We start from the raw sequence: 11,566 nt of genomic DNA, 5'->3' as shown, positions 1-11,566 counted from the left end.
TTGTTTACAGTCACTGCTCTCAAAATTATACAACCCACATGTTTGCACTGTGGTGACAGACATGTAAAAACTTGGCTATTAAGTCAGGGAAAGTTCCTCAAGCTGGATATATAACTATGTAATTACTAGGAGGAAGAGAAGGCATTGAAATGAGAAACTCAGCCAAAAATACATCTACAAATGTTACTAATGCCAGATGCTCACTTTAAAATCTTACACTCTCAGAGAGTAGCACCAGACGGTGTTCATCTGCATTCTTGAAATGTTCACGGAAGTAGGGGGAGGTAGGAAAAATTTATGGCAGATCATAAGGCAGAAGCCACTCAACTGTATTTAGGAGTGAAGCTCTCACAAAATCAGTGATTTAAAAGATAAGGCAGGGTAACGCATCATTAACGTACCTATAAGTAACAAGGCCCCAGTTCTCCATGGCACCTTCATAAAATAAATATAAACATGTATTGATATTTATACACGTCTTCAAAATAATAAAATTCAAACTTATTACAATTCATCAATAAAACGAAATTTACTTTACCAGCTGCAAAGTCTGCAATAGCAATGAGATCAATTTTAGGTAGGGGATAAGGAACATTGAAGTAATCCTTATAAAAAGGCAGAGTTTTAGCAGCAACCTATAAAGTATAAACAAAAGAACCATGTGATAAATATCTTACTGTCATTCATATAGAAATCCACAAAGGAGTCCTGTTGCAAGCCAAATATCTTAAGTTACTAGAAACCAACCCTGGGGACCCCCACCTCCAAAGACGGCCTCGGCCCTTTAATCCATTTATAACTCAGTATGAAAACTTTAATTACATATTTTCCCACCTACTCTCTGGATAAATTCCATTCTAATATTCTCTTAATCATTATCTTGTAAAATGTTAATACAACACCAAAGTTGCTATATCCAAGATTCTATTAAAAACAAAAGTAGCACAACAAATTTCAGATTAAATTATAAGTAATTGCACTAATAATTGATCAGAAATGTAAATTCCCCAACCTGGAGTTATGGACTGTTGGAACAATCCTCTTCAAGTACATTTACCTCTAACGCAAATTTTCCTTGCTCTGCTTTGCCAACAGGGGTGTAAACACGGACACACACACCATCTTTTGACCTTGTTTCTACAAAGTCATATTCACCCACAACAAATGCCACCAGATACGTAGACATGACAGGTGTGCGGGCAAACTTCACTTCCACTACATTTTCATCATCAGGGTATGGTTTCCGATCAATTACATTCTTTAAACAAAAAGAAAGAAAGAAAATTTAAACAGATTCACATTATATACCTTTGAGCAAACACTAGCCAAAAACTGTAGGCATTGTTGCCTTTTGTTCCCTCTTTCCGGCACTGCTTACTTCTCTATCCTAATCCATCCAGTGCTTTTATGCTGTCAAGATCTTTCCTATTTAGAAGGAAAGAGATCTGATAAAGCATTCATACTGAGAAGTCGAAGCCTAAATTATTAAAACCACCAAGGATTTGTAAGAAAAACACAGCAACTTTTCTTGAACACCTATAAACATGCCAGGTTCTGGGATGTTCTAAGACTGCAATACTTTTCAAGTGAACTAAGGATAGAAGACAACAAATATTAATGAAAATAAAATGTAATTGTGGAAGGAGACATCTCAAAGGGTACAGATTTCTAGACTTTTAGAGCATTCTCGGTACTAAGACTGGCTCTAAGCAAATTTGTGACAAAATCTCCACTTTACCTTTGAAGTCCCTAATTTCCCTTCAGTATTCTCCCTCTCTTTCCTGTTCAGGCTCTCAATTTCCTCAAGTTCTCACTATTCTTTCTTCCAAGTAAGACTTATTCAAGAACTGATCTGATAATTTCATCCACACTAAATTGTAAATGAACACTTCAGTTTACTATATTAGCTTCCTCTCTAAGAATATTTTGAGAATAGACTATTTGAGAAGAGAATCTATGGCATTCTCGCCACTAATAAAGGAGACAAAAGTCCGTTATTTCCAGGTACAGCAGGCATTTCTAAGTTCCCTAGACTCATATTATAGGCTATAGGCTACTCTGTGTCTGGAAGGCAGGCTTAGATACTACACTTCAAGTAGTGAATGCTTACTCTATTATGAATGAGGATTAACGACATCATGAAGGGAGCATATTCCAAGAATACAATCAGCAAAAAAGCTAAATATACTTCATTATGTGGCTATGTCTTTTGGCATTTAATAAGAATATTAGATTTTTTCTTACAGATAATATTTATTAAACTCATTGCTTATTTAGTTTTCCAAATTAAAGCAGGTGATCTTGTTAATTTCACTTGTAAGGAATTTCTTCCAGGAGGAGGGAAACTCCCTCAAATAAAGCAATAAAGAAAAAGAGGGCTTTAAAAAAAAAAAAGAGGGCTTACCAGAAATAAAGAAAACTAACATTTGTATTCTAATTATGTGTTAAGCATTATGCTGGGTGGTTTCATGTTGTACCAACTAATCAGCAAACTAAGTATGCTAAATGCTTACCCAAAATATAAATTACTCATAAACACATACATACCATGTTTGATAAAGCTACTCTGTCTTTAGGAACAACCAATGAGATATCAAAAGTTGCTTTGATGGCAGGCTCATCCCAGCAAGGAAAAGCTCTCCGGGCATCAGTAGCCTTAAGAAAAGAATAGGAAATATAAAATATCATTGAATTAACCTACCAGACTATTTCAAGAAGGAACAGCCATTTCCTTCTATCATTCATTCATTCACTTCTTCAAATATTTATTTTATACTCAGGGCCAGGCAACAAGCTAAGCACTGACTACAAAGAAAACACAAGGCTTACCATCACTGCCACATCAGCATTATCCAGGAACTAGGTCTGCTATACAGCATACCAATTTATAGTATTAGAGTAACTGACAATTATATTTTTTAATAAAACACTTCAAGATTTCAAACAACGCAAATGGCTTCATCTATAATATTAACACAACACACAGCACAGGAAGGTCAATAGTATACTACTGTAAAGATTCACAACTGGGAAAATATGACTTATTGCCTCACTGGCTTTTATCTCAAAAAAAAAAAAAAGAAAATATTTTCAGAATCTTCAATGTCCTTTGTTCTTTACCTGAAATGGTAGCACTAGGAATAAAGACATATGCTCTTATCAGTTCCAAACAGGCTATTTATCTAATGGCATTTCTATATACAACACATAAAACTGTCATCACCTGACCTACTTTATTTAAAGAGACTTCAATCTTTCTTTAAAAACAAAAAAAGAGCAAACTTGCTAAAGCAAAATAAAATTTAATGGTGCAGTAGAATATCAATTATAAAAGAATCTTCAATAAAACAGAAATAGAACCATTGATAAGATTCTGTATCTTAAAAAGAAGTAACAAAACATGCAGAGGTAGAAAAAAAATTTTTTTTCCTTCTGAAAAAAAAATTTCTCCAAGGGAAAAATGTTAGATAGCTGACTGCACTCTCAAACAAATTATGAATTCTATTAAAGGACAAAGACATTTGGAAAAGTAAGCAGAGTATAAGGAAAAAAATGGGAGCATAGAAAAATTTAAATTACGAACAGCAGCAGTAATAAATGAATGAATTTATACTAGAGGAAATTAAATGAAAGACACATAATAATCTTAAGTTTCTATCTTGTATAACTGAAATATGCTAATTGCAGAACTTAAATGTTTTCATACACACACAAAAAGGTAAGTATGTGAGGTGATCAATGTGTTCATTAACCCCTGGGAGTTATTAAGTCATGCTGTACACTTTAAACATCTTACAATTTTATTTGTCGATTATATCTCAATAAAGCTAGAGAGGAAAAAAAATTTAGGTTTCTAAAATATCTGAAGGACAAAGTGATAAAAGCAATCAAAGGTACATTTAAAGGATAGTCATTAGAAGTAAATCTGTTGCTAAATGATGTTCCTGAAAAAAAGAGATCAGAAAAGAAACTATGGGAGTTCCCATCGTGGCGCAGTGGTTAACGAATCCGACTAAGAACCATGAGGTTGCGGGTTCGGTCCCTGGCCTCGCTCAGTGGGTTAAAGGATCTGGCGTTGCCGTGAGCTATGGTGTAGGTTGCAGACGCGGCTCGGATCCCACGTTGCTGTGGCTCTGGCGTAGGCTTGGTGGCTACAACTCCGATTGGACCCCTAGCCTGGGAACCTCCATATGCCGCAGGAGCGGCCCTAGAAATGGCAAAAAGACAAAAAAAAAAAAAGAAAATAAAAGAAACTATGATGAAGTTGTAATAGAAGAAAATGGAGTTCCCGTCGTGGCTCAGTGGTTAAAGAATCCGACTAGGAACCATGAGGTTGTGGGTTCAATCCCTGGCCTTGCTCAGTGGGTTGAGGATCCAGTGTTGCCGTGAGCTGTGGTGTAGGTCGCAGACGAGGCTCGGATCCCATGTTGCTGTGTCTCTGGCAAAGGCCGGCAGCTACCGCTCCGATTAGACCCCTAGCCTGGGAACCTCCATATGCTGCGGGAGCGGCCCAGGAAATGGCAAAAGAGACAAAAAAAAGACAAAAAAATAAATAAATAAATAGAAGAAAATGTTGCTACACTAAAGAAAAAACTAAATCTCAATATCAATAGTGTTCACCAATTACTAAATGAAAAGTGACCACCTGGTAAAAAATTTTATCTCTTAGGTACAAAGAAATAATGTAACAAGCAGCTAACAAGAAAATAAAGCAAAAATTTTAAAAATGTGTTACCTTACAAAGGGAGAAGAAATATTCTAGTCTAACAGAGCACACAGAACTATCCTGGGATAAACTATAATGGAAATATAACAAAGAATGTATACATGTGTATAAGTGAGTCAGTAAAGCAACTATAAGTCAATTACTAATAAATTAAAAGTTCTAGTCTGATGCCTCCTCCTTAAAAAAAATTAAATGTTTAACATTTTGGAAAAATATTTATGCACCTTTGAAAGAGAAAAATTGTCTAAGTCAACTGTACCACTCATCATTAAACAGGCTGGATTTATTACTCATTCTAGCAAGTGAAAACTCACACCAAAAGAAACCGTGGGGTAATTTCACTAAGAGTTTAAGAGAGAACCTACTATGTGATTGCAATTTGGCTGAATGATTTGGGGGAGAATTTAAGGAAGAAAGGATTCACTCTAAGTTGGGGTGCTGTCAGAAAGTGGAGGCAATTTAACAAGTGGGTATCTCTGTAAATCTTATCTATATCTATAGAGAAGGCAGACTACAGTGAGACTAAAACTGCAATTGGTAAAGAAGGAGCAGTCACTCATTTTAACCAAGAGAGGGAGTTGTTTGTTTTCTGTGATTAACAAAATGACCTTGTTTTTGTCTGTGCTTGAATGAAATTATGAAGAGCCCTTGTTTTAATCTCACTTTATCACGGTCTCAGAGTAACCTAGTCTGAGGCTGGTATTCTATAATAATGTCTATGTCCAATAGGAAATAACATGGACTACCTTTGAGTGTTAAGACAACTTTTGGATGTCAGGGGCTGCTCTTTCTTCTTTTTTCCCCCAATAGATCTCTTATATGCTCAGTAAAACTGGTCATGTATAGAGGCAAATGAAAGATTTTCAGATATTCAAAGACTCAAGAAGTATGTCACCCATATACACTTTCCTTAAAAAAAAAAAAAAATCATTTGAAGACACACTCCAGCCAATAATTCCAGGATGAAGAAGTACTCAAAACAGCTAGAGATAAGCAGTGAAATCATACTCACACACACACAATAAAATTTCAATACCTGGATTGCTTTTATATTTTGTACCTTTCTTAGTTTAAATTATCCTCCCTTGGCTTTTCCTACTAAATTAATAGCGATGAGGTTACAAATAAAATCATTCCCCAGCCCACAACCCTTAATTCTTTCCCCTGTAAAACAGAGATAATTCCAAAATCATTTAAATAACTACGGTCAAAGGAACCTAGCCCCAGATAATCATACAAATAACAGACCTTTGTCAGAATGTCATTTAAGATATATTTTTTTTCCTTTTTGGCTGCACATACGGCATGTGGAAGTTCCCAGGCCAGGGGTCAAACCCACACCACAAAAGCAACCCAAGCTATTGCAGTGACAACACCAAATCCTTAACCTGCTACGCCACAAGAGAACTCCTAAGATAATATTTTAAAGAGTATCGTACCTCAAACTGTGTGACAGCAGCATAGCGCACCTCCCCAGAAGGGGTAGTATATTTACTTCTATAGAATCCTTTCATTTTATCATTCAGCTCTCCAACAAAATCTATCTTTAAGGTTCCTGTACCTGTAATTGAAGATAAATGAAAACACTTTTATGGAAATGTTAAGTATAAGTTACCAAAAGTATGCCCTTCAGACACTAATTTAGCTGGCTATTGACAACGTTCAAATCATCCCTTCCTTTCTCAAATACTCCTCTTGGCAATGGAGAAAATATAGTATTTACTTAAGTAAATGGCAGACTAATCCTAAAGCAAGCCTTAAAGTCATGTTTATGGTGACTGCTTAGAAAGTTCTTTAATTTTACTAGGTCTCAAATTATCAAAACATGAAGATAAAAGCAAGAAAAGAAATGAACATTATTAAATGTATGAAAAGCTATTGTGCACTAGTGCTTTAAAACTACTTAGTTGGGTAGGTAGTATGTCCACTTTTTCAGAAATTGAGCCTAAGAAGTTAAATAACTTGCCCAAAGTCACACAATTAGTTAACCAGCAAGAATGAGATTAAAATCTTAGGTCTGCTTAATCCAAAATTCATGCTTTCTGCCAATTATGCCATGTAAATTGATTCTTTTGGATGACTTCATTCTTTCATGCCAACTATTCTATCATTAAGAAACAGACGTACAATCCAAACAGAACACTGATTCCAGGAGTTCTCATCATGACTCAGGGGTTAACAATCCGACTGGGAACCATCAGGTTGCAGGTTCGATCCCTGGCCTCGCTCAGTGGGTTAAGGATACAGTGTCACCCTGAGCTGTGGTGTAGGTTGCAGACACGGCTCGGATCCCGCGTGGCTGTGGCTGTGGCTGTGGTGTAGGCTGGCGGCTACAGCTCCAGTTGGACTCGTAGCCTGGGAACCTCCATATGCCATGGGAGCAGCCCAAGAAATGGCAAGAAGACAAAACAAACAAACAAACAAAAATACTGATTCCATACTTATGTAAGGAACTATATAGAAGACCAATGGTTTGATTAGCAAAAGGGCATAAAACAATGTTTATAGACATCTCAATCATTTGAAATCTGATAATATTTAAGAAATACATTTAATCAATATTAAATGCAAGTAAAAATGCAACATGAATGCTATTCCATTGCTATTTAAGAGCAAAAACAATTTATGAATTTTTATGAGTATATATACAGTTGACCTTTGAACAATGCGGGGGTTAACCTACCTATAACCTACACTGGGCCCTCCATAGCCATGGCCCCTCCACACCTACAGATGCTACCAATCTTGAAGTGTGTGGTACTTGTATTTACTACTGAAAAATATCTGAGTATAAGTGGACCCATGCAGCTCAAACTTGTGTTCTTTGAGCATCAACATTCTTTCTTTCATAAAAAAAAAGATTATCAATAATCTCATTCTACATTTTACAGACCCAGTCACAAAAATACCCAGGAAAATGCTGACTTTGTAACTGATCCTTTTAAAGCGCCCATTTATAAAAGAATCTAGAGCTGGGGATCCAACAAATCAGAGATACAGTGTGACTGTAAAGTACTTAGCCAATCACATTAAAACTTTTATATCCTAATGCTTGAAACTGTCATTTTGGAATGCCGTAGAGCAATGACACTGCCACTGTTCAAAATATTCTTGACTCTCTCTCTGATACATCTTTCGGAGGTTCCCAAAGTCAAATCTTCACCTTCCAAAACTGAATATGCTTTTTAGAAAGGTACAAATCATGAAGAGTTCAAGCCTATAGAATACATGAACAACAAATTGCAATCTGTTTCTAAACAAAACACTGTGTTTATGAAGTAATTACACTGATTTTCTAACGTGCCTCAAACTGGTTCTGAAAGTAATTTCAAGTAAAAATTTCAGACATCGGCAGCAAAGTCATCACTAAACAAAGTGCCCCATTCTTAATGTAACCAAGGTATTTCTATTTTTATTAGGAATTCACTGATTTTTTTTAAAACAGATGTGCTCACATTAATGAAGTACACAAGGCATAACTATTAGATTATAAAAATCCCCTTAAAGATAACCATTTGATGGTATTTTATGGTACAATTCCCTAAGTAGAACTGGCCAGTCTGTTTTCATTAAGTAAACTGTTAAAATGTTTTTTATATAATTCAATTCCATAGTAAATCTACTTTTGACATTTCCTATTTGGAACAAAAGTGGATTTAAAATTCCTAGCTAAATAAGAAAGGCTGTTCACACTTTTACTTGGTTTTAAATCTCTAAGGTCTTCATACTATAATAAGATACTGACAGTGATCATTTCCAAAAGTGGCATACTAGACAAAATACAAAGTATTGGGAAGGACTGCTACCTGAAATTCAGGATAAAGTTTTTCTTTCTTTATTAATAGGTCTGTTACATTATATGATGCTATTATAAATATCTGCTATTGATATAGCAGACTTTCAGGGCAAGAACAGGAGGAAAAAGGACTTCATGATAAATTTCATATTTCAAATTTATACCATATTGAAGAATTAATAGCCAGAGTGTCTGATTTTATACCTATTTTCACACATAACTGACACTGTTTCCTCAAATAAGATACCTTATTTCAGTATTCAATGTATACAGTATTTATCTACTTGAGGAGGTAAACCTTTTAAAACATGATAAGCCCATTTATAAATTAAACAACTGAAAAATTGGGACTTCCTCCAAAAACCTTATTTGTCTAAATCTTAGGAGTATAATTGTAAAACCTGAAGTAACACAATTACAAAAAATTAAATTATTAAAAATTTAATGAGCCTACCAAATGTTATTTAATAAAGATTAGTTTCTATACAAAAAATAAAGGTCTCTCTTTTGTTACCATTTTTTATGATCCTGTTTTCCACTCTTCAAAATGCTAACATCTTCTAGTGTTTCTCCAAATAAATGTCACTCTATAATACCCTTAACCTCTGATTGAGGTTGTTAGGCCTTACAATGATCACGGGTAACTTAACCACTATTCCAAAATGGTGCCAATTTCAGAAAAGAAGATGTTTTAGGAGTTCCCATTGTGACTCAGAGGAAACTAACATGAGTAGCACTCGTGGAAGGAGGTTCAATCCCTGGCCTCACTCAGTGGGCTAAGGATCCAGCATTGCTGTGAGCTGTGGTGTAGATCACAGATGTGGCTCAGATCCTGCATTGCTGTGGCTGTACCAGAGGCCAGCGGCTACAGCTCCAACTGGACCCCTAGTCTGAACCTCCAAATGCTGTGGGTTCAGCCCTACAAAGACCAAAGAAAAAAAATGTTTTACTCAGCTATATAATAGCTGGCATGACTCTTCAGTTTGAAGAGGCTAAACAAAAAGATTACTAATGTCCTTCTGATATATTTACTCCATTACCAGAAGAGAGACCATTTAACTAAAATTTGAAAACCTAAGGACTTTAGTAGTAGTAGTAGCAGTAGTAGTAGTAGTAGTGGTAGTAGTAGCAGTTGTAGTATTTTGTCTTTTTAGGGCCGCACCTGCAGCATATGGAGGTTCCCAGGCTAGGGGTAGAATCAGAGCTGTAGCTGCAATCTACGCCATACCAAAGTGGGATCTGAGCCACAGCAATGCCAGATCCTTAACCCACTAAGTGAGGCTAGGGATCAAACCTGCATCAGTAAGGACTTTATTCTCAAAGCAAAGAATGACTGGGTAACTCTGACCCAGAGAGTATTAGGGAAAATGTGAAAGCCAGTGATTTTCAAATAGATATTATATAGACATATTCAATAACTTAATATAATCACATCTGCAATAAGATAATTTTTAATTCTAATATTCATATCAGTTACTTACATATATCGTTGTATTAGCTAAAAATCTCCAAAACTGTCAAATGATAGCATTATTGATGGTTATAATATTCACTGACTTGTTCCTCCTATAGTCCTTATCAAGAATGATTGTTGGAGTTCCCATCGTGGCGCAATGGAAACGAATCTGACTAGGAACCCTGAGGTTGCAGGTTCGATCCCTGGCCTCGCTCAGTGGGTTGAGGATCCAGAATTGTCGTGAGCTGTGGTGTAGGTCACAGATGCAGCAGATCTGGCATTGCTGTGGCTGTGGTGTAGGTTGGCAGCTGCAATTCAACCCCTAGCCTGGGAACCTCCATATGCCGTGGGTATGGCCCTAAAAAAAGACAAAAAAGGAGTTCCCATCGTGGCGCAGTGGTTAATGAATCCGACTAGGAACCATGAGGTTGCGGGTTCGGTCCCTGCCCTTGCTCAGTGGGTTAACGATCCGGCTTTGCCGTGAGCTGTGGTGTAGGTTGCAGACGCGGCTCGGATCCCGTGTTGCTGTGGCTCTGGTGTAGGCCGGTGGCTACAGCTCCGATTCAACCCCTAGCCTGGGAACCTCCATATGCCGCGGGAGCGGCCCAAGAAATAACAACAACAAAAAAAGACAAAAAAAAAGAATGATTGTTACCAAGTATGCTATAAATAGTTATTATCAAGAATGATGTGGCTCTTATATACTGATAATAAATGACCTCATATAGATAAGGGGAAAAGAAGAAGGGTACAGAATATGTATGACATGCTAACTTCTGTGTTCTTAAAATGCATTTACATAAATGCTTACAAAGGTATGGAACAGTTTTGAAAGGATACATAGGAAACTGCTTCTGAGAGTAGAGCTGAGAGAAGAAGACCGGGATAGAATGACAAATTTTCACAATATATCATCTGAATTCAAACTGTGTCCACATATTATATTTTTAAAATATTTAACTTCAAAAAATTAAAAGAGCATAATGTGATGGTCAGAAGTGCAAACTTTTGAGTTAAACTGCTTGGGTTTAAGTTCAGACTCTGCCACTTAGCAGTTATTGACCCTGAGCAAACTGTTTAAATTATATAAAACATCTTGGTACATTAGTTTATCTTTAAAGTGGAGATAATAGAGTCTACCTCAAAAATGATTAATAAATTTAATATCTGTGATGCACATAAACCAGGACCTGGCACAGATTAATAGATACATGTGTGTATTACACACACAAACTCATATACATGTACATTTTACATTTATTAAGTTAGTCCCTCTCAATAGTGCATTTTTCCCCCACACTTAAAGCTCCTGCCCTATCAGCTCAAAGGAATTTTCATATTTTGTGTCTTTAATAATTTCCCCTTCCCATTTTCTCTGCCTCTCTTTTGAGGTGGGTATTAGGTCTGCTAGACTGGTCCTATTTGGAAGATGTCTCTGCTCCATCTTCTAAAACTTCTTCTGGTTTTTTATTTTTTATTTTTTTGCCTTTTTGCCATTTTTCGGGCCGCTCTCGAGGCATATGGAGGTTCCCAGGCTAGGGGTCCAATTGGAGCTAGAGCTGCCAGCCTACACCAGAGCCACAGCAAC

At 36.3% G+C, this 11,566-nt stretch overlaps 1 protein-coding gene across 1 annotated transcript in view; it reads right to left on the bottom strand.

Moving 5' to 3' along the window:
• NPEPPS (aminopeptidase puromycin sensitive) overlaps positions 1-11,566 on the bottom strand; it is an 85,684-nt gene that overhangs the window by 36,721 nt on the left and 37,397 nt on the right. The window contains exons 4-8 of the mRNA XM_047756922.1: positions 6,166-6,287; positions 2,548-2,655; positions 1,058-1,258; positions 539-635; positions 402-435 (exon numbers count right to left, since the gene is read on the bottom strand). Coding sequence (XP_047612878.1) covers positions 402-435; positions 539-635; positions 1,058-1,258; positions 2,548-2,655; positions 6,166-6,287 — 562 coding nt within the window. The remainder of the gene's footprint in view (positions 1-401; positions 436-538; positions 636-1,057; positions 1,259-2,547; positions 2,656-6,165; positions 6,288-11,566) is intronic.

The sequence above is a fragment of the Phacochoerus africanus genome, chromosome 14, assembly GCF_016906955.1.
Source record: "Phacochoerus africanus isolate WHEZ1 chromosome 14, ROS_Pafr_v1, whole genome shotgun sequence".
Lineage (NCBI taxonomy): Eukaryota > Metazoa > Chordata > Mammalia > Artiodactyla > Suidae > Phacochoerus > Phacochoerus africanus.
Note: the sequence above shows the minus strand (reverse complement) of the source record. Positions and strands in the feature narration are given on the sequence as shown.